This window comes from Bufo bufo, chromosome 2, assembly GCF_905171765.1.
Source record: "Bufo bufo chromosome 2, aBufBuf1.1, whole genome shotgun sequence".
In the NCBI taxonomy this organism is placed as follows: domain Eukaryota; kingdom Metazoa; phylum Chordata; class Amphibia; order Anura; family Bufonidae; genus Bufo; species Bufo bufo.
Genome location: NC_053390.1, coordinates 57,041,017 through 57,068,518, shown reverse-complemented (window position 1 = coordinate 57,068,518; position 27,502 = coordinate 57,041,017). Strand labels below are relative to the sequence as shown.

At 44.5% G+C, this 27,502-nt stretch overlaps 1 protein-coding gene across 1 annotated transcript in view; it reads left to right on the top strand.

Annotated features, from left to right (window-relative positions):
* The first annotated feature begins 2,849 nt into the window (after positions 1-2,849).
* The window catches only part of PSTPIP2 (proline-serine-threonine phosphatase interacting protein 2), a 128,285-nt gene continuing 103,632 nt past the window's right edge, over positions 2,850-27,502 (top strand). The window contains exon 1 of the mRNA XM_040421141.1: positions 2,850-2,982. Coding sequence (XP_040277075.1) covers positions 2,950-2,982 — 33 coding nt within the window. The 5' untranslated portion in view covers positions 2,850-2,949. The remainder of the gene's footprint in view (positions 2,983-27,502) is intronic.

Genomic DNA, 27,502 nt, shown 5'->3' with positions numbered 1-27,502 from the left:
AAAGAGAAACAAACATTGAATATGAAAATAAATTTCAATATGAATGCTAATAGCACTAAGCCCCCAATGCCCAATAGATATCAATATGATAATATTTTCATTTGGAGCACAGCAGGGCAGGCTGCAGCAGACTAGGGCTGTCACGATACCAAAATTGATTCGATTTCGATACCATAAAAAAGTATTGCGATACTCAATACCATTCGATACCACGCGAAAAAAATAAAACACCATAAAAGCCGCATGAATTCTGCATTTTATGGAACGTCCGGCCCATAATCGAACAGTATCCTATCCTATCCTATTTTTTGGGGGCACAAGGTGACTAAAAAAAAGGGCGAATCGCACAGTTTTTATTTTATTTTTTGTTACGACGTTCACCGCATAGATTTTTTTTATATTTTAATAGTTTGGACTTTTCAGATGTGGCGACATGTTTATTTATTTATTGTTTATATATTTTATATGTAAAATTGGGAAAGGGGGTGATTTATACTTAATATTTTGGTGTTTGTTTTTTAACTTTTTATTTAAAGGGCTTCTGTCACCCCACTAAAGTCATATATTTTTTTTGGGCTAGTTAAATTACTTATACTGCGATATATGAAAATATAATGGTCTTACTTACTTTGCTTCAGCAGTTTCTTATAAAAACGAACTTTTATAATATGTAAATTAGGTCTCTACCAGCAAGTAGGGCGTCTACTTGCTGGTAGCCACCGCAAAAAACCGCCCCCTCGTCGTGTTGATTGACAGGGCCAGCCGCGATCTCCTCCTCCGGCCGGCCCTGTCAGCATTTCAAAAATCGCGCGCCTGTGTTCATTCGGCGCAGGCGCTCTGAGATGAGGAGGCTCGCCTCCTCAGAACTCCCTCAGTGCGCCTGCGCCAATGACATCACCGAAATAGAAGACGTCATCGGCGCAGGCGCACTGAGGGAGTTCTGAGGAGACGAGCCTCCTCATCTCAGAGCGCCTGCGGAATGAACACAGGCGTGCGATTTTTGAAATGCTGACAGGGTCGGCCGGAGGAGGAGATCGCGGCTGGCCCTGTCAATCAACACGACGAGGGGGCGGTTTTTTGCGGCGGCTACCAGCAAGTAGACGCCCTACTTGCTGGTAGAGACCTAATTTACATATTATAAAAGTTCGTTTTTATAAGAAACTGCTGAAGCAAAGTAAGTAAGACCATTATATTTTCATATATCGCAGTATAAGTAATTTAACTAGCCCAAAAAAAAAATGACTTTAGTGGGGTGACAGAAGCACTTTAATAACTATTTCCTCCCTTAGGGGCTAGAACCTGAGATCTTTTTATCCCTTGTCCTATTCACCCTAATAGAGCTTTATTAGGGTGAATTGGATCTTACACTCCAAACTTTGTGCACAAAGCAGCAGGGAGATTACCATGGCAGCCAAGCCTTCAGTAGTGTCCTGGCTGCCATGATAACCAATCGGAGCCCCAGGATTACACTGCTGGGGCTCCGATCAGAAGCTGCCACTGCCACCAATGAGGAGGAAAGGAGATGACCGTGTGGCCACTGCCGCCAATAATTTTAATACTGGGGGGATCAGGGGTGTGCACTGCGCCATCAATGTTTTTAATACTGGGGTGGGGTGGGGAAGGGTGCACTGCGCCACCAATGATAATTAACCTTTAATACAGATACAGGAGGCGGGTGCCGGCGGCCGAATCACATAGCCGGCACCCGACCTTTGACAGGGAGCTGCGATCAGTGGCAGTTAACCCCTCAGGTGCGGCACTTAAGGGGTTAACTGCCGCTGATCGCAGCTCCCTGTCAAAGGTCGGGTGCCGGCTATGTGATTCTGCCGCCGGCACCCGCCGGTTGATTATCATTGGTGGCACAGTGGCCACAGCCCCTCCCCTCCTCTGCCGACTCTCTCCTCATTGGCAGCAGCACAGGGGGGAGGGAGACACTGCTTCCTTCTCCCCTGTGCTGCTAAGGGAACATGGAGCGCGGTGAGAGCAGCATTCTCCATGTTCTGTAATAGCAGGCAGGGTGATGTTTAAAGGGACCGTGACTGCCGCAATTTTGAAGTGAGGAAATGAGTGGGCCCCCCTAAGGAACAGTGGGCCCCCTAAGGAACAGTGGGCCCGGGTATGCCGGGTGCTGATGCAGGCCCTGGTCGTGTGCATGAGGCCTTAGTCTCTCCAGACTCCAACTATAATTATTAAAAGGGCTTTTTTGAGATATTTCAACTGATGACCTATCCTCTGGTCATCAGTATCTTATCGGTGGGGATCTGCCATCCGGGACCCCTGCCAATCAGCTATTTGAGAAGGCGCCGACACTCGCTGTAGCACGGTGGCCTTCAGCTCTCCAAGCACAGCGCCGTACAGAGTATAGTGGCTGCACTTGGTATTGCAGCTCAGTCCCATTCACTTCCATGAAGCTGAGCTCCACCTAGACCGTCTGACTGATGAACGTGATGTCACATGACCTAGGAAAAGATGCGAGAGGGATAACCGCTATTAATGTAGTTTATTTTTATTTTTTTTAATTTAAGGCTCTGTCTTCTAGCATTATTTTCCTGTGACCTTAAGTTTAGTAGTCCCTGGCTTCTCACAAGAAACAACTTTCACCACCCCGGGGAAAAATGATGCTAGACCAGACGTTGCCTATAAATTGGTGGTCCAGGCGAGCTGTCCTAGTATTTCCATGTTATTCCCCATGCTGCCATTTGAGCTGTGTCCTGTAGAGGTCGCCGTGGAGCCGTCTGTATCTGCAGCAGCAGCAGCTGTACAAGTGCTTGCAGTACTTTGATCTGGTTGAGCTTTCTGTCCCCAGCAGGGGCAGGGCATGAGAGAGAAGGAAGAACATTTGAGGAACTAATTACTGAAATTCTGTCTGTGTGTGCAGACTCGTGTACGGTAAAACTTGGATTGAAGAGACACATCCCTTTCTCAGCTCAGTTCTCGTACAGAGTGGCAATGAGAGGCATCTTCTTTAAGGAAAACTTCTGGGTGAGTGACCTCGCTGTGCTCTGTCCTGACAGCAGGACTTATATTGAGAACCTGGTGTCCTCCAGATGTTATGGAGTTGATGGCCGGTCTCAGGCCACTTGTAGCTTGCAAGCTTTTTGGCGGCGCACCAACTCCTGCGTCACCTCCCTAATTACTGGGCATCAAGTACAACCCAGGGAGCTCTTTCTCCGCCACCTTGAGGTATGGTGAGGGTCTATACAGGATAAGGTGGTAGTAACATGGGGACCCTAGGCAGGGGTGCACCTAGCGTTTCTGCTACCTGAGGCGAAAACGGAAACGGTGCCCAACCCCCCAATGCCAATTTCTTAATCTAACCCCTTCCCTCCAGCCCTACTGTTAAAGGCATACTTGTATTACACATTGTTTGTTTCGACTGTGTTCACATCTCCAGCGGCCTGATACTGCATAAATGCCAGCTGTCGGCCGGACAAAAAAAGTTGCATGCAACAGTTTTTGTTCGGTCGAAACCTGGCATTTATGCCGGAAATGGAACGGATCACTGCTGGACCTCATTGCAGTCAATGAATATCTGGTGGTGAAGTAGAGCATCCGGCAGGCTGCCCTGTACCTGAATAGCCTGCCAGATCTCCGAATGGACATATGGCCTTCCTCTTTACCAAGACAGTTGAGCATAACTATAATAGGAGCTTGACCTCCTCTCCAAATCCCGACTCACCCACAGGACTAGAGCAGAAGCTGCCCCGTAGCTGGTGTGAGAAAAGGGCAGCATGACCCACCGGACTTTTGCCCCTCACTCGTTTGGTAAGATTTTTGTAACTGAGATGAGAGGGATTGGTGACCTAACCCCATGGAAGTCGCACAGTCCACCCATGTACAAAGCCAATTGAATATATAAAGGGACATTTAAAGAGGATCCATCACCTCGCCTGACCTGTTTCAGTAAATGATTGTACTTCCCATGAAATTACAATTGTAGAGCATATTTTCTTAAACCATGTGTTGTGCTGATCCTCTCTTATTCCTCTTTGAAATGTATTAATAAATAGACAGTTGGGGGTCTGTCTGTGTACACCGTCTGAGACTATCCAATCAGTGCTGACAATGTGAAACCAGGCCTTTTTAGAGATGAGCGAATTTCATATTCCCTTTGACAAGGGACATGGTAACACGTTCCTAAATTTCTAGTAGGAATAACAGGAGCAGCACATACAGATTATTCTCCACAATTGTTATATTATGGGGAATACAATCATTTAGTAAAAGAGACACGTTCGGATCGGTGACGGGTCCTCTTTAAATTTAGGGCCATCATCATCTTTTAGTTCTAGTACAAAGTCAGGTTGACTCTGATGCGTTCTGTCGTCTGATCCTGCACCACTGATAGGAAAGCGGGTATCTCATAATAAAATTGCGCATTTTTAAATTTTATTTTTTGGGGGTTGTAAAGCTAAACAAGAACAATGTCTGTAAATCCAGAATGTATGTTGTATATGTTACAATGCAAATAAATCATGGTGGCTAGGTCAGATCACAGTCAATGTGGCAGAACATTGTACAGACTCCTATGTTTTATGGAAGAAAAACACAAAATACAGACACAAGATGTGAAAAGTTACAATATAATAATACCGCCTTGCAGTGCCAGCATAATGTCACCCTACAGTAACCAAATAATGCTGCCATACAGTATCTAAACAATATTGCCATACAGTTCTCAAATAATAACATCATACAATCACCATATGATATTACCTTTCTGCGCTGTCATAAAGCCACTATAAATTTCCAAAATAATTCCGCTCTACAGTGAGGGAGTGATACCACATTACGGCAGGAGAATGGCGGAGAGCCTTAGATGGCCAGTTTGATTCAATGACGTATGATAAGTAAGCTGAAGGAAGGTCACAATGGGGACGCGAGTCGCGGTGATGCTGGAACGTAAATCGGAGAAACCTCAGACACAAATGTGAACTGCAGCCTAAGACACAAGTGAGGAGAGCGGGCGCCGGAGACACATCAGGGAACCCAGAGCAAGGAGGAATAGGGGACCTCAGCTCTAGTGTATGTGGGGGGTGGTCAACTGTATTTTAGGATATAGATTCCCGCTCTCACCTCACCGTGCAGGCAGCCTATGTACCTACTACATGACCAGCCTCATAGACCTCTGCCTCTTACCGGATAAGGGCTCATGCACACGACCGTATGTATTTTGCGGTCCGCAAAAAATACGGATGAAGTCCGTGTGCATTCCGTATTTTGCGGAATGGAACAGCCGGCCCCTAATAGAACAGTGCTATCCTTGTCCGTAATGCGGACAATAATAGGACATGTTCTATTTTTTGGCGGAACTGAAATACGGACATACGGAAACGGAATGCACACTGAGTACCTTCCGTTTTTTTTTGCGGACCCATTGAAATGAATGGTTCCGTATACGGTCCGCAAAAAAAAAACGAACGGACACGGAAATAAAATACGTTTGTGTGCCTGAGCCCTAAGGTAGTGTGAATATGACCCAAGGATCTCGCCTCAAGGCAGGTCCTGAGGACAGAACCGAATGCTAAATCTGTAACAGCACCCTCACCCGCCTTGTGCCAGTTATGATACTTTTGTATTGGCACAGGGGCTCTCAGGCCCAAGGGTCCAGTACAACTGCTACCTGTGCACCTTCTCTGTCTACTCCTGGGGGGTTGTCATGATTCAGGACCGGGGGGGAGTACCATTGTTATTTTTTTGCTATAGATGTTACAACCCCTGGGTTCAATAACGACCCCGGCCGGACATTATAATTATATATTTAATGTGACAGCCCAACTGTTCTGACAAATGCAGAAATGAAGATGATGAAACGCGATGTGTGACTTCCAGCTCAGCTTCCTCTTTTCATAAGACGTGGGACGAGTCTCCACCAAACCGGAGATTCTTGTTTTATGAAATTGGGGCAAAGCTGAAGCAGCTGCAGGCAGGAGCACTGCTGTGACTGGCGGAGAGAGTGCGTGCTCTATGGGCAATGTTTATGGCGGCGGTTTTACGAGCTGCTACGACATTTGGTTGACATTGACATTTGGCTTCTTTACTGCTGTACGGGGGGGGGGGGGGGGGGGGTTAATTCGCACTTTTGTCGAATGATGGCAGTATGAAAGAAACTTCTCATAAAGTTACCATCTCTGCTTGCTGTCAGAGAAACATGTCTTCTTCACCATCAGGGGCTGACAACCTATCTGGAAAATGTGCACGGCCCTGGGCCCTTTTGTAGCCCCTGACTGCAAATTCAACCACAGCAAGCAGAGATCTTGAAAACATGAGACACTGAAATATGAGATATATTACACTGCTGGGACACATTTTAATTTGTGGAGATTTTCACTGCAAGGTCTTCGATTTTCATACCACCCAAAATGTAACTATAGCAGAAAGTTTCAAGCCTCACCCCGAAACTGCATGGAAATACTTATTTTTGTGTTGATAAACGCAATTTTGGGGTGGATCAACAAATCTAATTTTAGGTGGTATGAAAATGTATAAAAATCAAAGACATTGCATAAATTACAATGCATCCCAGCGTTTTAATATATGTTATATTTTAGTCTCTTTCGTTTTCATTTTTCTCTGATTGCTGTCGTTATATTTAAAGTCAGAGGCTGAAAACGTGTCAGAGCCTTGCTATGTGCAGCACATTTTCCGGACAGGTTATCAGCCTCTGACGGTGAAAAAGACACGTTTCCCTGACAGCAAGCAGAGATGGTAATCTGTTTGGTGGAGTCTTATTTTTCTCAGCAATGCGGGCACATATGAACATGGGACCAACACAGACGCCTTCAGCTGCCAAGCGCACGTGTAACAGGTCAGCCAGTGTCATAGGGACAGAACTGCTGACAGATGCCCTTTAAAGACCTGCCAACTCTAAGTGTAACGGCAACGCCCCTGTTGCTTCTAGAGGCACATTTGCATATATTGCATTGAAACATCATTTTTCTCAGCAATGCAGGCAGATATCAACAGGTTGGCCAGTTGCATAGGTACAGATTTTCTGGGCAGAAGTATTTTGTGCTGTACTGTGATATTTGGTATTTTGTGCTATGGTACTGCCAGGCCTGCCTACTTCTGTTGTCCCTATCTGCTTGTGTTGCCCCGTCTTCCATCTATTTGGGAACCCACCCACAACATGGGGCCACTTTTAGTTCCCAGCCCACCCCCTGCCTGCAATAATGTTTATATAATGCATTTTTTCAAACGGAAGCAAAGATGAGTCATTTATACGTAATACGGTATCAGCTACATAGAGGAGATTTTCAAAATCTCATTTACCTGGTGTGGAAACTTTGCACATATAAATAAACCAGGGTTGCAGATTTTGAAATCTGCCACATGTCAATTGTTTGTGTAAATTTCACACAGGATGAGATCTGGGGCAAATCTGTGTCAAAATCCAGAAGTAGTGAAATTTACCGAAATTTTCATTTCCTGGAGTCCGTAGGCAGCACACAATGGGTTAACTCGATTGACAGAAGACATGTTAAATCAGCAATATTAACTAAATATGCAAACAATCAATCACTTTGGCCCATCCCCTTTTGGTGCCTATAAAGGGTTGCAGACAAGACCACGTATTATCTGCTGCAATAACATATATTTATTAAGGGAGGGAAGTTGTGCTGCCTACGGACTCCAGGAAATGAAAATTTCGGTGAGTAAATTTCACTACTTCCTGGACATCCAACGGCAGCACACAATGGGAGTTCTGTAGCAATAGAAAAAAAACAAGGAAGAGTTATACACCAACTCTTTTGCCAAAGGCTGACCCCTCTAGTGCTGAAATAAAAATGCAGGAACAGCACACAAAGGTCCGTACTTCTAACCGGAAGATGCAACAGCCCCGCACCAGCCGTGGATCCAGTAAGCCCGAAAATATGTAGAAATCAAACAGCGGTGGCAGCATCTCCCATTACTTCTTCTTTATTAGGACTTCACAGCATACAAAAAACTGAGCAACGTTTCGGCTGTGCAACAGCCTCTATCAAGCATGATAAAGGCTGTTGCACAGCCGAAACATTGCTCAGTTTTTTGTATGCTGTGAAGTCCTAATAAAGAAGAAGTAATGGGAGATGCTGCCACCGATGTTTGATTCCCTCTACTGCTGAGACGTTCAGTCTGTAGTGTTTTACAAACGTAGAAGTTGAGGACCACGAGGCAGCTTTACAAATTAAATCCAGTGGAATTTGTGCCAATTCTGCCCATGAGGTTGACGTGGAGCGCGTAGAGTGCGCTTTTAGAGGAAAAGGAGCATTTTTAATCCACCTGGACAGTGAAGCTTTTGAGGCCTTCTTACCCTTATTCGGGCCTGCAAACTGGAGGAAGAGGTTTTCGTCCCTTCTGAATTCTTGTGATGCTTCAATATAAAAGAGGACCGCTCTTCTTACGTCCAGCAAATGTAGAGACTGTTCTTGAGAGTCTTCAGGATTATCTCTTAATACTTATAGAACTGATTCTTGATTCAGATTCATTGCAGAATTAACTTTAGGTAGAAAATCTGGGAGGAATCTAAGAACTAGGGCCAGGCATCCTCAAACTGCGGCCCTCCAGCTGTTGCAAAACTACAACTCCCAGCATGCCCGAACAGCCTACAGGCATCAGCCTACAGCAGGGCATTGTGGGAGTTGTAGTTTTGCAACAGCTGGAGGGCCGCAGTTTGAGGATGCCTGAACTAGGCGGTCAGAGAGATCTCTGAGATAAGGCTCTCTGGAGGATGAGGTTTGCAGTTCTCCCACTCTTTTCGCAGATGTAATAGCAACAAGAAAGAGAGTTTTAAAGGATATATCTTTTATAGAGGCCGTTTCCAGAGGTTCGAAGGGTGGCAACGTAAGTTGCTTAAGAACGATTGCCAAGTCCCATGTGGGAACTGGAGGATGAAATACTGGTCTTAGGTTCTTAATTGCTTTAAAAAAAAATGATGTATCACATTTTGTTTGGTCATTCTTCCACTTAGGCGAGCATTAACCCGTAAAGGACCCGCGCCCGTACATGTACGGCGCAACCGGACGTGACTTAAGGACCAGCGCCGTACATGGCGAGGTCCACCGGGCTCTGGGTGAAAATTGCGGGGGGACCGGAGCGCGATGGCTGCTCTTAACGACAGGCAGCCACGCCAGGTAAGGGCAGCTAAGGCTATTTCGGCCCCCCTGCAGCTCTGTGCGCTGCGATTGGCCGATCAGTGAAGACCGGCAGATCGCAGCGCCGGAAGCACATGTAAGCTGCGGGGCGGGGGGAGGTGGTCGGTGCTGAACTAGTCAGCACCGGTCACCTCCGAGGTGAGGCAGGAAACACCAGTGTTTGGAGTCCCCGTCCAGCGCTGCGATTGGCTGGAACAACGCTCCAGCCAATGGCAGTGCTATCCCTGCATGAACCTCCCTGCATGCAGCCATTCTAGCTAATAACTGCATGCTGAGAGGTTCTGTGCTTCTCTGTGCTCGATCTGCTGGGATTTGTGGTTCTACCACAGCTTTTACTGCCTTTACTGCTCCTATATAGAAGAAGACGAAGAAGAACATCTGCTGCAGTGATTTTTTTATATTTTTTTTTTCTGCAGCAGTATTTCCAGATCCCTAATCCACCCCCCTACTCAAACCCTAATCCCTGTCCCTATCCCCCCTCTCCCTCCCCGTCCGATTTTGCCGCGGCAAAGAAATGTTGCATTTTTTTGTCACTTTTTACCTGCTCTGCACCATTTTTTCTGTGTGCGAGCTGTAATCAGTCCGTACTTCACTGCTCAGCACCTGGGCTCTTTTTTTTGGCGCAGATATATATATTTTTCATCTGTCCCTTATTTTTTCATTTTTTTTTTCAAGAAGTAATAGTTAGAATCATACAGTCTTGATCATAAGTTTAAGACCACTTGAAAAATGGCAAAAAATCCTATTTAGCATGGCTGGATCTTAACAAGGTTCCAAGTAGAGCTTCAACATGCAACAAGAAGAAATGGGAGTGAGACAAAACATTTTTTGAGCATTCAATTTAATGAAAACAACGAATAAACTGAAACAGGCTGTTTTTCAGCTGATCAAAAGTTTAGGACCTCACCTCCAAAAAAAAAACAGAAATCCAACTTCCAAACATGAACTCAGTAATAAGTAGCTCCGCCGTTATTGTTTATCACTTCAAAAATTCGTTTCGGCAGGCTTGATGCAAGCGTTTCCATGAGGTGAGTGGGAACATTTCTCCAAGTGGTGAAGACGGCCGCACGAAGGCCATCTACTGTCTGGAACTGTTGTCTATTTTTGTAAACTTCCCTTGCCATCCATCCCCAAAGGTTCTCAATTTGATTTAGATCAGGGGAACACGCAGGATGGGCCAAAAGAGTGATGTTATTCTCCTGAAAGAAGTCCCTTGTCCTGTGGGCATTGTGTACTGTAGCGTTGTCCTGTTGAAAAACCCAGTCGTTACCACACAGACGAGGGCCCTCAGTCATGAGGAATGCTCTCTGCAACATCTGGAGATAGCCAGCGGCCGTTTGACGCCCCTGCACTTCCTGAAGCTCCATTGTTCCACTAAAGGAAAAAGCACCCCAGACCCCATTATGGTGCCCCCTCCACTGTGGCGCGTAGAAAACATCTCAGGTGGGATCTGCTTGTCATGTCAGTAACGTTGGAAACCATCAGGACCATCAAGGTTAAATTTTTTCTCATCAGAGAATAAAACTTTCTTCCACCTTTGAATGTGCCATGTTTGGTGCTCTCTTGCAAAGTCCAAACAAGCAGTTCTGTGGCGTTCAAGGAGACGAGGTCTTTGAAGAAGTTTTTTGTTTTTGAAGCCCTTCAGTCTCAGATGCCGTCTGATGGTTATGGGGCTGCAGTCAGCACCAGTAAGGGCCTTAATTTGGGTCGAGGATCGTCCAGTGTCTTGACGGACAGCCAATTGGATCCTCCGGCTCAGTGCTGATGAAATTTTTTTGGGTCTTCCACTTGACTTTTTTGTTCCATAACCCTCAGGATCATTTAAGAAGTTCCAAATGACTGTCTTACTGCGTCCCACCTCAGCAGCGATGGCGCTCTGTGAGAGTCCTTGCTTATGCAGTTCAACAACCCGACCACGTTCAAAAAGGGAGAGTTTTTTTGCCTTTGCCATCACAACGTGTGACTACCTGACAGAAAATGACAATGAATCCACATCTTTGCACAGATTTGGCCTTTTAAAGGCATGTGGTCCTAAAATTCGGATCAGCTGAAAAACAGCCTGTTTCAGTTTAATCGTTATTTTCAGTTAATTGAATGCTCAAAGAATGTTTCGTCTCACTCCCATTTCTTCTTGTTGCATGTTGAAGCTCTACTTGGAACCTTGTTAAGATCCAACAATGTAAAATATGATTTTTTGCCATTTTTCGAGTGGTCTTAAACTTTTGATCAGGACTGTACTGTATATATATAAGTTAATTTTTAGCTAGTGTTCTTTTTTTGTATCTGCAGTAAATTTTTATACTGCAGTGTCTGCACGAACGCAGCAAAGTTCCGCCTGCGTGCGTTCTGCAGCCCTGAGCACCAATAAATAAAATAAAATTACTGGTCGCTTTTGTGCTCAGTTTTTTTTTGGTGTAAAAAGTACTTTTAGTGTTTGATAGAAATGAATTTTAGTTAGGTAGTGTTAGTGTAGATTTTTGCATGCACATAATATCTGTGTGCGTGTGTGCCAGTGAGGGAGAAGAGGATGCCACTTTCCTCTACTCCTCTACCCTTTAATCATCATCCGCTGATGAAGGACCCTCTAGAAGGCGCCCCAGGGTAGCAGCAGAGGCAGCCCCCCAGAGTGACCCCATATGAACCCCACCCCATGACGATTATTAGTCCCCCAAATTCCGGATTTTGTGGGCAACTCTGGAATACAGATAGACAGTGCGGGCTTCACAGAACAAGATTTTTTTTAAATCTTCTTCTCTGAAAATTTAGTAAATTTAATGGTGGCCCAAACCAATTTGTATGCCCAACAATTTATAGCTCAGAACCCTACCTCCCCATATACTAGACCCCTAGATTGGACCCCAGTAAGTGCAGCAGAGATGATAAAGTTTTGGGGACTCGTGCTGCATATTGGCATTGTAAAGAAGCCAAACGTTAGACAATATTGGAGTTCGGACATTTTCTACCAGACTCTAATTTACAGTCAGACCATGACCCGGAAGAGTTTTGAGTAAATTCGGAAATTCCTACACTTCAACGACAATGCACAGTGCCCACCCCAAAATGACCCGACATTTGACCGTCTGTTCAAGGTTAGGCCCGTCATTGACCAGTTTAATACCAAGTTTGCTGAGGTGTATACCCTTGATAAAAATGTATGTGTAGTAGAGTCCCTGTTAGGCCTCTTTCAGACGGGCGTTGCGGGAAAATGTGCGGGTGCGTTGCGGGAACACGCGCGATTTTTCAGCGCGAGTGCAAAACATTGTAATGCGTTTTGCACTCGCGTGAGAAAAATCGCGCATGTTTGGTACACAAACCCGAACTTCTTCACAGATTGTAGATTGTATTATTTTCCCTTATAACATGGTTATAAGGGAAAATAATAGCATTCTGAATACAGAATGCATAGTAAAATAGTGCTGGAGGGGTTAAATTTTATTTATTTTTTAAATGTAACTCACCTTAATCCACTTGTTCGCGCAGCCCGGCATCTCCTTCTGTCTTCATCTGTGCTGTGAGCAATAGGACCTTTGATGACGTCACTGCGTTCATCACATGGTCCATCAGATGATCCATCACCATGGTGATGGATCATGTGATTAGCGTAGTGACGTCATCAAAGGTCCTATTGCTCACAGCACAGATGAAGACAGAAGGAGATGCCGGGCTGCGCGAACAAGTGGATTAAGGTGAGTAAAATTTTTTTATATTTTTTTTTAACCCCTCCAGCGCTATTGTACTATGCATTCTGTATTCAGAATGCTATTATTTTCCCGATCGTCACCTAGCAACCGTGCGTGAAAATCGCACTGCATCCGCACTTGCTTGCGGATGCTTGCGATTTTCACGCAACCCCATTCATTTCTATGGGGCCTGCGTTACGTGAAAAACGCACAAAGAGGAGCATGCTGCGATTTTCACGCAACGCACAAGTGATGCGTGAAAATCACCGCTCGTGTGCATAGCCCCATAGAAATGAATGGGTCCGGATTCAGTGCGGGTGCAATGCGTTCACCTCCCGCATTGCATCTGCGCGGAATACTCGCCCGTGTGAAAGGGGCCTTAGGTCCCTTTCACACTAGCGAGTTTTCCGCGCGGGTGCAATGCGTGAGGTGAACGCATAGCACCTGCACTAAATCCTGACCCATTCATTTCAATGGGTCTGTGTACATGAGCGTTGTTTTTCACGCATCAGTTCTGCGTTGCGTGAAAATCGCAGCATGTTCTATATTCTGCGTTTTTCACGCAGCCCTGGCCCCATAGAAGTGAATGGGGCTGCGTGAAAAACGCATTGCATCTGCAAGCAAGTGCGGGTGCGATGCGTTTTTCACTGATGGTTGCTAAGGCCTCTTTCACACGGGCGTTGCGGGAAAATGTGCAGGTGCGATTTTTCTGCACGAGTGCAAAACATTGTAATGCGTTTTGCACTCGCGTGAGAAAAATCGCGCGTGTTTGGTACCCGAACTTCTTCACAGAAGTTCGGGCTTGGGATCGGTGTTCTGTAAATAGTATTATTTTCCCTTATAACATGGTTACAGAATGCATAGTAAAACATCGCTGGAGGGGTTAAAAAAAAATAATACTTTTTTTAACTCACCTTAGTCCACTTGTTCGCGGCCCGGCATCTCCTTCTGGCTTCATCTGATCTCTGTGCAGCAACAGGACCTGTGGTGACTTTATTCCGGTCATCACATGGTACGTCACATGATCTTTTACCATGGTGATTCACCATTGTAAAAGATCATGTGACGTACCATGTGATGACCGGGGTGACGTCATCAAAGGTCCTTGACCTATAATTAATGTTCACCACAGGTCCTATTCAGTAAAGGGGACAGAAGGAGATGCCGACATCGCGATCAAGTGGATTAAGGTGAGTTAAATTATTTTTTTATTTTTTTTAACCCCTCCAGCGCTGTTTTACTTTGCATTCTGTATTCAGAATGCTATTATTTTCCCTTATAACCATGTTATAAGGGAAAATAATAATGATCGGGTCTCCATCCCGATCGTCTCCTAGCAACCATGCGTGAAAATCGCACCGCATCCGCACTTGCTTGCGGATGCTTGCGTTTTTCACGCAACCCCATTCATTTCTATGGGGCTTGCGTTACGTGAAAAACGCACAAAGAGGAGCATGCTGCGATTTTCACGCAACGCACAAGTGATGCGTGAAAATCACCGCTCATGTGAACAGCCCCATAGAAATGAATGGGTCAGGATTCCGTGCGGATGCAATGCGTTCACCTTCCGCAAAGCATCCGCGCGGAAAACTCGCTCGTGTGAAAGGGGCCTTAGAGATGTTGTTTGTAAACCTTCATTTTTTTATCACGCGCGTGAAAAACGCATCAAAACGCATTGCACCCGCGTGGAAAAAACTGAACAACTGAACGCAATCGCAGACAAAACTGACTGAACTTGCTTGCAAAATAGTGCGAGTTTCACTGAACGCACCCTGAACACATCCGGACCTAATCCGTCACGCTCGTGTGAAAGGGGCCTTACTTTTCAAAGGGAGGGTTAGATTCCGCCAGTACCTGCCTAGCAAACGGGCAAGGTATGGCATAAAAATGTACAAACATTGTGAGAGTAGCTCCGGGTACACCCACAAGTTCCGCGTTTATTAAGGGAAAGATTCCCGCATAAAACCCCCAGAATGCCCCCCCATCCTAGGAGTTAGTGGAAAGATTGTGTGGGACTTGCTGCACCCACTGCTGGATAAGGGTTACCACCTCTATGTGGATAACTATCAGACACGTAGCTAAAGCCTCATGGACCCTGGTGCAGGAGTTCAGTTTGGGCCCTCCTTCCCTCAGTGCTTTGGGGCAAGGGGCAGGGGAGCACATAGCCTTCGTGCTGCCTGAGGCAACGATTGAAATGCCCCCCCCCCCCCCCATGCCAAATTCTTGACCTAACTCCTTCCCTCCAGGCAGAGGTGTAACTTGACTTGCATGCACTTTCTATAATACCGGTGTCTTCTTATGTGGTACAAGGGTCTCTGGGCCCTCTCAGGCTCCTGGGCCCGGTAGCGACTGCTACCTCTGCACCCCCTATAGCTACGCCCCTGATAACTATTATATCAACATACCCCTATTCAGGTCCCTGACTGCCAGAAGTACTGTGGCTTGCGGCATAGTGCGCAAAAATAACAGAGGCCTTCCTAGATCCCTGGTAGGGCAACCACTGAGAATGGGTGAAAGCAGGGCTCTCCTCCATGAGAACATGCTGGCGGTTAAGTACAAGGACAAGAGGGATGTCCTTTTACTGACCACCGTTCACACAAATACCAGCTCCCCTGCTAATGTGCGAGGTACCACTACCACTGTCCCCAAACCAGTTTGCATCCTGGACTACAATAAGCACATGGGAGGGGTTGATCTTTCAGATCAAGTTCTGAAGCCCTACAGTGACACATGAAAAACAAAAGTGTGGTACAAAAAGCTGGCTGTACACATTGTACAGGTGGCAATGTACAATGCGTACGTGCTATTTCAATCTGCAGGCCACACAGGAACTTTCCCCCAGTTCCAAGAGGTGGTTATCAAGGCCCTAATTTTTCAAAGCCCGGCCGGGGAGGGTCCCAGTACTTCAGGGAGTCATGGTGCCCATGTTGTACAAGGGCAACATTTTCCAGGTTAAGTCCCCCAGACAGCAAGGAAGGGAAGGACCCAAAAAAGATGCAGAGTGTGTTCCAAAAGGGTGATAAGGAAGACACCATTTACCACTGCGAAACCTGCCCATTGAGTAGTAATTTGATCCTTGATGTACCCTTTAATTTTACAACCTTATACCTCTGATTTAGTCCGCATAGCTTACATATCCACTTTTCACCAACCACTACATATTCATTTCTATGAAACACCTGTTAGGTCAAAAGTGCCCTTTCCACCCCTTAAAATGTTCGTATGGGGGTGCTCTTTCTGAAATAGGGTCACTTCTTGGGGTTTTTCCATTTCTGGGGAAATCCATGTCTGTTTATTCGGGCCTGCAAAAAACAATTTTTGCACTTTGCCTCTAGAGACCTGCTGTGCGCCAATACAGCAGGCTTTAAGCACATATGGGGTGTTTGCAAAAAGGGGAGAAAATGGGGAACACATACTGGGGTGCATTTTCTCCTTTAGTTTCAAAAACATTTATTTGGTTTTTGCAAATCAAAAAACAAAAATAAGGCAATCACATGAGAAATTCACGTAACAAGTGATACAACAAACAGAAAAAAGGGAAAAAAAGTCTCTTGGGTTTATACATGAAACACAGCATAATGAGCAATGCATGTTATGGCAGAATAAGTAAGAATATATCGATCTGATATACCTAAGGTCAAAGGGAAATACTATATCTAACGTCTGGAGAGTGAGGAGAAGCCAGCCATGGCTCCCAAACCTTCTCAAAAGCAGCATATGTATCAGTGCGGATAGCCGATAGCTTTTCAAATATTAATATTTTATTAACCCTGTCCACGACAGCCTGGGCATTTTCTCCTTTAACCCCTTGTGAAAGTGAAAAATTGAGGTCTGTTAATAATTTTTATTTTTTACAAATGTTTGCTTTAAAATCCTTTCTCTAGTATTTCTGACTTCTGTGAGACACCTGTTTGCTGAAAAGTACCCTTTCCACCACTTAAAATGTTCGTATGGGGGTTCTCTTTCCAAAATGGGGTCACTTCTTGGGGTTTTTCATTTCTGGGGACCTTAGGAAATTTATTTAATGTGACCTGGCACCTAAAATCCATGTCTGCAATTCAGGCCTCTCAGCAAAATTCATATTTTGCCATTTGCCTGCTGTGCACACATACAGCAGGCAAGAAGCACATATGGGGTGTTTCCTGAATGGGGAGAAAATGGGGAACAGAACCTGGGGTGCATTTTTTCCTTTAACCCCTTGCGGGAAAAAAAAATGGGGGACTGCTAGTAATTATTTTTTTTCCACAAATATGTGCTTTGAAATCCTTTCTCTAGTATTTCTGTCTTCTGTGAGACACCTGTTTGCTGAAAAGTATCCTTTCTACCACTTACAATGTTCGTACCGGTGTGCTCTTTCCGAAATGGGGTCACTTGTTGGGGTTTTTTCGTTTCTGTTTATCGTTTCGTTTATTTAATGCGACATGGCACCTAAAATACATGTTTGCCAATTCAGGTCAGCAAAATCCATATTTAGCTGTTTGACTCTAGAGCCCTGCCATGCGCCTATACATAATTTTTTGAACACATATGGAGTGTTGGCGTATTCGGGGGGAAATAGTAATCAAAATGTGGGGTGCATTTTGTCCTTTTACCCCTTGTGAAAGTGAAAAATGTGGGTGCAAAGCAACTTTTTCTGGAAAAAAATTTAATTTTTCATTTTCACAGCCAAGCGTTTCCTAATTCTGTGAAACGCCCGGTGGGTCAAAGTGCTCACTACACACCTTTAAATGTTCCTTGAGGGGTTTACTTTCTGGTATGTGGTCACTTTTTTGGGGTTTCCACTCTAGGGATACCTCAGGGTGTGTTCAATGGCAAGATGTCGCCTGTCAATTATTCAGGTGAAATCTGCCTTCCAGAAGCCATTTGGTGCTCCTTTCCTTCTGATTACTGTGGTACGCCCATATAGCAGTATCCAAGCACATATGGGGTACTGCTGTAATCAGCAGAAAATGGGCAATACATTAGGGGGTACCTTTTCTCGTTCCCCCTTGTGAAAGTGAAAAATTTGGGCCTAAAGTCCATTTTCCTGAAGAATATTTTCATTTTTCATTTTCACGGCCAGTTCCATGAATCACCTTTGAGGACAAAGTTCTCACTACGCATCTTAAAATATTCCTTGAGAGGTCTAGTTTCCAGAATGGGGTCACTTTTTGGGGGTTTCCACTCTAGGGGTACCTCAGGGTGTCTTTATATGCAGCATAGCTTCCAAAAGCGAATCCTGCAAAATCTGTTCTTCAAAAGCCCTATGGCGCTACTTGCCTTTTGAACTCTGCCAAGCATCCATACATCATTTTTTGAGCACATATGGTGTATTTGGCGGGGGAAATGGAGAACAAAATGTGGGGTGCATTTGGTCCTGTTTCCCCTTGTAAAAGTGAAAAATTTGGGTATAAAGCAACTTTTTCTGTAAAAAATTGTAATTTTTCATTTTCAAAGCCAAGCATTTCCTAATTCTGTGAAACGCCTGATGGGTCAAAGTGCTCACTACACTCTTTGAAATATTCCTTCAGGGGTGTAGTTTCCGGAATGGGGTCATTTTTTGGGGGTTTCCACTGTAGGGCCACCTCAGGGTGTCTTCATATGCGACATAGCTCCCAATTACCATTCCAACTAAATCCGCTCTCCAAAAGCCATATGGTGCTCCTTCCACTCTGAAGCATGCTGTACGCCCATACATCAGTTTTTGAGCACCCAACGGGTGTTTCTGTAAACTCCTGATTCAGGGTAATAGATTTTGAGTTTTGTTTGGCTGTTAACCCTTGATATGTTGCAGAAAAAAAAGATTAAAATTTAAAATAGATGGCAGGGGCTACCGTTAAACCTGGTAGGTAGATGTCATCTTATTAGAATGATAAGTATGTCCAAACTTCTCTATCCACTCCAGACCATCCCACTTCATCTTCGTCATGCAGATGTCCATTTGCTGGAAAGCAGGTTCATCCGGTTCATCTGGCAAGGCAAAAGACCCAGAATTTCACTTGACAAACTAAAACTTAGAAAGGAGGAGGGAGGTCTGAACTTTTCAGACATTAGAGGCTACAACCTGACATGCATAAGTAGACACATCCTGGATTGGATCAATGGGACATCTCATTACTCAAACCTAGCCTTAGAGCGGGAGTTAGTACGTCCCTGGGACCTGGTGGCTTTGCTTCATGCTAAAAGACCCACTTTACCTGTGGGCATCAAAACTTCTCTAGTAGTAAGGGACACGACGGTAGTCTGGAAAACTCTTAGAACTCACTTTCATCTCCCATACCAGATTTCTAAACACCTCCCCTTAAGGGGGAACCCCTCTTTTGTACCAGGCAGGGACAATGCATTATTTAAAGAATGGGCCCTCAAGGGGATAAATAAAATAGGAGACTTGTTTCATGAGACTGAAGGGAGGTGGGCGACTTTGCAAGAATTAAAAAATAAATTGGCACTGGGAAGCTCCTCATTTATGCAATATACTCAAGTTAGAAACTATTGTAGGAGGTTAGCTAGTGACTTGTCAAAGGAGTGGAAACCCAATGATTTCGACTCGTTCCTAAGCATCAAGACAAAGAGATCACTGTCTATGTTACACCAGGCGCTGAGAGATAGGTGGAGAGTTAAAGACCCTAAGGGGATATTCAAAAAATGAGGCCAAAAGCTGGAGGTGGTGGAGATTCACGAAACTGTTTGGTCAGGAATCACAGCTATGCGTAAGGCCATAATAAATGAAACACGGAGGGAAACTCACTTGAAAATTTTGCATCATGCTATATACGGATTCAACTTACCTAGTTCCCTAGGCAGTCCAGGGAGAATAACAGCATGCCCCAAATGTGATACCCCCAAGTCAGATCTGTATCACGGTTTATGGTTATGCTCGAAACTGAGTAGGTACTGGGAAGAGATCAGCCAGATGTTAAGTAAGATTAGCAGGATGAGCATTGCAGTCACACCATCGTTGGCAATACTGCACTGTGATGCTGCTAAACATACAGATAAACAAGGTTCAGAGGAGAAGGAAGGTGATCTTTCTAAAATACCATTAGTGGGCCATAAACTAATTATGGTTGCAAAAAAATGTCTGCTTCAACTATGGCTATCAATAGAGGTCCCTACTTTGGAAATGGTGGTAACACAAATGCGTAACCTTTTTCATTTGGAATGGTTAGAAGCGCTAAAATGTAAAGAGGTGCTAGGACAGCGACTTTTTCAAACATGGAAACTATTTGTCCTGACGTATATTCCACACACAGAGTACATGAAAATAATGAGCCCATTCAGGCTAACAGCTTGGTATCTAAAAGAGGACCTGAGGGGGGATCTGGGACCATTAAAAGTATCCAGATAATATTCAGTTGTTACTCTCAGATTCACTCAGGGATTGATACACCAATCAGACGCAAATACTTTTAGAAGAGGGGAGGACAATTCAGTTTTTCTGAAATCCCTAAAGGCGAAGGTCATTTTCTTTTCTTTCTTTTCTTTCACCACTTGTATATGCTGAGGCACCTTTATTGTGATTATGACTCTACTGGAATCTGTTCAGGGCAACAAATCGTATCAATTGGAGGTGGGGGAGGGGAGGGAACCGGGAGGTATATCAGTTTATGGGTAAGGGTGATTTAAGGGGGGTGGGGGGGGGGGGAGAAAAATGAAAAATGAGACTCCAAATGTATTATTTGGACTGTACTTTATTTTGCTCTGATTTATGTATCGCAATGCTAAATGGTAGAGAATGTAATGCTTCCAAATTGTATGATATTGTATGGAGACTCACAAAACTTAATAAAGAGATATAAAAAAAAAAAAAAATATTTAAAATCTGCAAAAAAAAGTGACATTTTGAATTTTCATTCCCATTTTAATTTAATTCTCGTGGGGCACCTAAAGGGTTAACCAAGTTTGTATAATCAGTTTTGAATACCTTGAGGGTTGTAGTTTCTAAAATGGGGTGAGTTATGGGTGGTTTTAATATGTAAGCCCCAGAAAGTGACTTCATAACTGAACTGGTCCTGAAAAAATAGGGGTTTGGAAATGTTCTTAAAAATTTTAATATTTGCTTTTAAACTTCTAAGCTTTCTAACGTCCCCAAAAAATTTTATGTCATTTTCAAAATGATACAAACATGAATTAGACATATGGGGAATGTAAAGTAATAACTATTTTTGGAGTTATTACTTCTATTATAAAAGTAGAGAAATTGAAATTTGGAAATTTGCTACTTTTTCAAAATTTTTGGTAAATTTTGTATTTTTTTATAAATAAAAATGAATTTTTTTGACTCAATTTTACCACTATCATGAAGTACTGTCAGAGATCTCCCCTTTTTCACCAGATGGTGACAATTCTGTTGTCTGATAGAATGATCGTCATTTGTCTGGTGTCGATGATGAATCACAGAAACTGAAGATGATTGGATGGATTGAGACTCGATTTCTCCAAGTTAATCAGAAAACCGTGCATGGCAAGCATCTCCAGAGTCACCTGTAGGTGAAGCTTCAATTGTTGCTAGGAGGAGGCTTTGACTGTGGGCTGGAAGGACTGGTATATGGAGATAGACTTCTCTCAAGTCTATTGTTGACATAAAATCGCCTTCTTGCAGGAATGCTGTAACGGAGTTGATGTTCTCCATTCTGAACTTTTTCTTGATTAAATATCTGTTTAAATGAGTAATATTTGGGTACTTGTGTCTTTGGGTACTTGTGTCAGTTCCAAAGAATAGCCTCTCTTTATTATAGAGAACACCCAACAGTCTGATGACGTTGAAGACCAAACAGCAGCAAATGCTGATAATCTGCCACCAACTGGAGGGATTGATGATCTGGCGTCATAAATCAGAGGACTTCTGACTAATGATCTTCTTTTTATTGTCTGAGCTTGGTTTCCGTCTGGACTGGTTCCTTCCAGTAAATCTTCCTCTAAATTTCGGAGATCTTTTGTTTTGGCCACGAAAAAGCTTAGTTGTTGGTCTCTTAGGCTGTGGAAATGAGATACCCTTGCCTTCACTTAGGTTCTTCAGTATGTCTTCCAGCTGTTGACCAAACAATGAAGCTGGCTGAAAGGGCAAAGCACAGAAGTGATACTTCGATGGTACATCTCCAGACCACTGTTTGATCCACAACGCTCTTCACTGTTTGATCCACAACGCTCAGTAATTTTATATATATAGGGGGTAATTTATCAATGACCTGGCTGCTGTTGACAGAACCATGGATCTGAAGGAGAACTTCAGCGCATCCACCTGAGAATCGCACAGAAAATCTGCTGCAGATTTCATGATAGGAAGATTCTCCAAAATTTCTTCTCTAGGAACCCCTTCTTGTAGATCATTTGTCAGTTGACTAAGCCAGATCCTTAGGGCTCTTGCTACTGGAGCTGACGACAAGGCAATGTGCACAGATGAGGTTGCGGCCATATAGTCTCTCTTTAAAAAGGAGTCAGCCTTTCTGTCTAAAGGCTCTTTAAGCAGAGAGGAATGTAAACTGCTTTAAACATTGAGCTTTGATCCTTTTATATGGTTTTGGCCACTCGCTCTCCAGGCACTCTTTGAGCACAGGATGAGAAGGGAAGTATTTGCTCTTTTTTAGATTTATTTTCTGGGTTCTTTTCCGATTCCACAGTCTGTTTATCCCCTTTCATGAGAGAGGAGACTCTATCACTATGATAAGGTAATTAGATAAGGATTCCTATGAAATATTCAAACCTGTGATGGCTGATAACATATCGCGCTCCACTTCCCACACACAGAGAAGCTCATAGTTTATGCAAAAGCCCAGAGATTAGTAGTAATAATTTACACGGTTGCACAGTTCTGCATTCAACCATCACTTCTTCAAACCTTCAGTAACTGTCCTGTACTTCTTACCTCTATATGTATACACAGTATACTAAGAATATACAAAGCAATGAGGACAGGATCCTCGGGGGAGGAGGTGACCCCCTCTAAAGATTAGGCTATTTATTAGCAGTTCCATATAACCAGTAATTTTATATATATATAGGGGGTCATTTATCAATGACCTGTCTGCTGTTGACAGAACTATGGATCTGGAGGAGAACTTCAGCGCATCCACTTGAGAATCGCACAGAAAATCTGCTGCAGATTTCATGATAGGAAGATTCTGCAAAATTTCTTCTCTAGGAACCCCTTCTTGTAGATCATTTGTCAGTTGACTAAGCCAGATCCTTAGGGCTCTTGCTACTGGAGCTGACGACAAGGCAATGTGCACAGATGAGGTTGCGGCCATATAATCTCTCTTTAAAAAGGAGTCAGCCTTTCTGTCTAAAGACTCTTTAAAGAGGACCTTTCATCTGGCAAAACATTGTGAACTAAGTGTCATGATCTGTACAGCGGCGCCCAGGGATCTCACTGCACTTATTTTCCCTGGGTGCCGCTCCGTTCTCCCGCTATGCCCTCCGGTAAGTTCGGTCACTTGGTTATAGAGAAAAAAAGGAGAACAAGGGCAGTCTCCTCCTACTATAACCAAGTGACCGAACATACCGGAGGGCAGTGGCGTACCGCCAATATAGGCAGACCACGCCATTGGGCCCGGAGCGCAGGGAAGGCCCCGCCCCCTCCGTTTATTTTAGCCAGTGCTAGTAGTACAATACACACACTGTGGCGCAGGCGCAGCGGGCCGGCGGCACTTGCCTTTGATCGGCGCCCCCCCCCCGCCCCGCCCTGTATTAACCTGCCTCACTGCATGAACTTGATTCTCCCGGCCAGGCTGCGGGCGTGTTCTCTTTTCACACTGGCCAATCAGCACAAGTCAGCAGCACAAAGAGGCAGCTGCTGATTGGCCAGTGTTTGCAGGCAGCAGGAGCGGGCGCCACTTAAACCCATTCATTCTCTGACCTGAGCAAGTGAAGTAGGCTGCGCACCCTGCACCGAGCCCAAGCCCAGCCCCAATTCAGATGCTTGCTATGGGGCACAGTGATTTCTATGTACGCCCCTGCCGGAGGGCATAGCAGGAGAACGGAGCGGCGCCCAGGGATAATAGTAAGTGCAGTGAGATCCCTGGGCGCCGCTGTACAGATCATGACACTTAGTTCACAATGTTTTGCCAGATGAAAGGTCCTCTTTAAGCAGAGAGGAATCCTGAGAAGGGAACACAACGCTCTTTGAGAGAGCCTGGCGACTGCCAAATCTACCTTAGCTTCCCAACTGGAGATTTATTTTGGGTCTAGTCTGTAAACTGCTTTAAACCTTGAGCTTTGATCCTTTTATCTGGTTTTGGCCACTCGCTCTCCAGGCACTCTTTGAGCACAGGATGAGAAGGGAAGTATTTGCTCTTTTTTTTATTTATTTTCTGTGTTCTTTTCCGATTCCACAGTCTGTTTAACCCCTTTCATGAGAGAGGAGACTCTATCACTATGGAACAGGTACAGATCCTAAGAGGCCCTTATAGATAAAATGTCTGAAGATATACAGTTGCAAGTAAAAGTATGTGAACCCTTTGGAATGATATGGATTTCTGCACAAATTGGTCATAAAATGAGATTTGATCTTTATCTAAGTCACAACAATAGTCAATCACAGTCTGCTTAAACTAATAACACACAAAGAATTAAATGTTACCATGTTTTTATTGAACACACCATGTAAACATTCACAGTGCAGGTGGAAAAAGTATGTGAACCCTTGAATTTAATAATTGGTTGAACCTCCTTTGGCAGCAATAACTTCAACCAAACGTTTCCTGTAGTTGCAGATCAGACGTGCACAACGGTCAGGAGTAATTCTTGACCATTCCTCTTTACAGAACTGTTTCAGTTCAGCAATATTCTTGGGATGTCTGGTGTGAATCGCTTTCTTGAGGTCATGCCACAGCATCTCAATCGGGTTGAGGTCAGGACTCTGACTGGGCCACTCCAGAAGGCGTATTTTCTTCTGTTAAAGCCATTCTGTTGTTGGTTTACTTCTATGCTTTGGGTCGTTGTCCTGTTGCAACACCCATCTTCTGTTGAGCTTATCTGGTGGACAGATGGCCTAAAGTTCTCCTGCAAAATGTCTTGATAAACTTGGGAATTCATTTTTCCTTCGATGATAGCAATCCGTCCAGGCCCTGACGCAGCAAAGCAGCCCCAAACCATGATGCCCCCACCACCATACTTCACAGTTGGGATGAGGTTTTGATGTTGGTGTGCTGTGCCTCTTTTTCTCCACACATAGTGTTGTGTGTTTCTTCCAAACAACTCAACTTTGGTTTCATCTGTCCACAGAATATTTTGCCAGTACAGCTGTGGAACATCCAGGTGCTCTTGTGCAAACTGTGAACGTGCAGCAATGTTTTTTTTGGACAGCAGTGGCTTCCTCTGTGGTATCCTCCCATGAAATCCATTCTTGTTTAGTGTTTTACGTATCGCAGATTCGCTAACAGGGATGTTAGCATATGCCAGAGACTTTTGTAAGTCTTTAGCTGACACTCTAGGATTCTTCTTCACCTCATTGAGCAGTCTGCACTGTGCTCTTGCAGTCATCTTTACAGGACGGCCACTCCTAGGGAGAGTAGCAGCAGTGCTGAACTTTTTCCATTGATAGACAATTTGTCTTACCGTGGACTGATGAACAGCAAGGCTTTTGGAGATACTTTTATAACCCTTTCAAGCTTTATGTAAGTCAACAATCATTGACATCAGGCAAGTCTTCTTGTGAAAAGCAAACCCAGAACTGGTGTGTGTTTTTTATAGGGCAGGGCAGCTGTAACCAACACCTCCAATCTCATCTCATTGATTGGACTCCAGTTGGCTGACACCTCACTCCAATTAGCTCTTGGAGATGTCATTAGTCTAGGGGTTCACATACTTTTTCCACCTGCACTGTGAATGTTTACATGGTGTGTTCAATAAAAACATGGTAACATTTAATTCTTTGTGTGTTATTAGTTTAAGCAGACTGTGATTGTCTATTGTTGTGACTTAGATGAAGATCAGATCACATTTTATGACCAATTTGTGCAGAAATCCATATCATTACAAAGGGTTCACATACTTTTTCTTGCAACTGTACCTTCCTCAGCGCTGTCAGAATCAGAGGCAGTCTGTACAAAGTGTGGTGTAGTTTCTCTGTGCATTCTTTTAGCTTTCTTAGCCTCATACACTCAAAGCAAATTCTGCAATGTCTCTGTATCCTGAGACTTGAACCAGTCCATAAATGAAGAGGCCTGTGTTTGAAAAGCTGAAGATATATTAGCTGGTTGGTAGTTCAGACATATGCTCCCTTCAATATCATCGGGTAGGGGCTGCTGGCAGGTTGAACACACTCTGTGTCTGGACTTGCGTTTCCTCTTATGGAAAAGGGGGGAACTAACTCTCCTTAGGGGGACAGCACCTTAATGAGTGTGAGGAGACTTATAGGCCATACATGCTCCTCTGGAATTCTGGGAGGGAAGGGATGCAAACTTGTTAAGAGCTCATTTGCATCTCTTCCCTCTGTTATGGGAATTCATTCTGCAGACAGAAACAGAATTAGTTAAATTAACCTTCTAACCCCTTAAAGAGGACCTTTCACCGATTATTACACTATGAACTAACTATACAGACATGGAGAGCGGCGCCCGGGGATCTCCCTGCACTTACTATTATCCCCAGGCACCGCTCCGTTCTCCCGCTATGCCCTCCGGTATCTCCGCTCACTAAGTTATAGTAGGCGGAGATTCCAGTCACTAAGTTATGGTAGGCGGAGTCTGCCCTTGTTCTGCTCTAGCGCTGTCCAATCGCATTGCGGAGCTCACAGCCTGGGAGGTTATTTTCTCCCAGGCTGTGAGCTCTGCAATGCGATTGGCCAGCGCTACAGAAGAACAAGGGCAGACTCCACCTACCATAACTTAGTGAACGGAGATATCGGAGGGCATACCAGGAGAACGGAGCGGCGCCCGGGGATAATAGTAAGTGCAGTGAGATCCCCGGGCGCCGCTCTCCATGTATGTATAGTTAGTTCATAGTGTAATAATCGGTGAAAGGTCCTCTTTAAATGGGGTTAGCCAGATGTCACCCTGCAACAATACCTCTTGCACTAGAGGAATCTGCTGCCCGGCAGAGCGGATGCCGACTGAGCGCGCGCTGCAGTTTAAAAGATTTATGCCTGTAATCTCGCGAGAGACAAGGCGTCAGCGTGGCTGGTCTCGCTCTACTACACAGAACACAGAGTGGGCGTGTGCACTAGAGTACCTAAGGGTATTTTCACACTAGTGTTTTTTTTGTCGGCATAGAGTTCTGTCACAGGGGCTCTATACCGCAAAAGAACTGATCAGGCATATCCCCATGCATTCTGAATGGAGAGTTACCTGACCTCTTCATCACCCACTGAAACCTTGCAACCCGAAGCACCAGCTCACAGAAGGCAGGGTAGGAGACCAGAGGTTTCACCTGAGGAACAAACGCACTGCTTGTGTCAGGCATATGCAATCAGGACAAGTTTTGGCTGAGGGACAAGAGCACCTCTTGTATACCAGCACGCTTTATATAAAGTTTTGCCCTGCCATGAGGGATTAGCGACACCGCTATTATACAGGCAACCTAAATCCATGTCACTGCTTGAGGAGAAGGAAAAAAAAATACATGGTCTTGTCTTGTGTGCAACCCTTTATAGGCACCAAAAGGGGATGGGCCAAAGTGATTGATTGTTCGCATATTTAATTAATATTGCTGATTAACATGTCTACAGCACCCATTGTGTGCTGCCGTTGGACATCCAGGAAATGCATATTT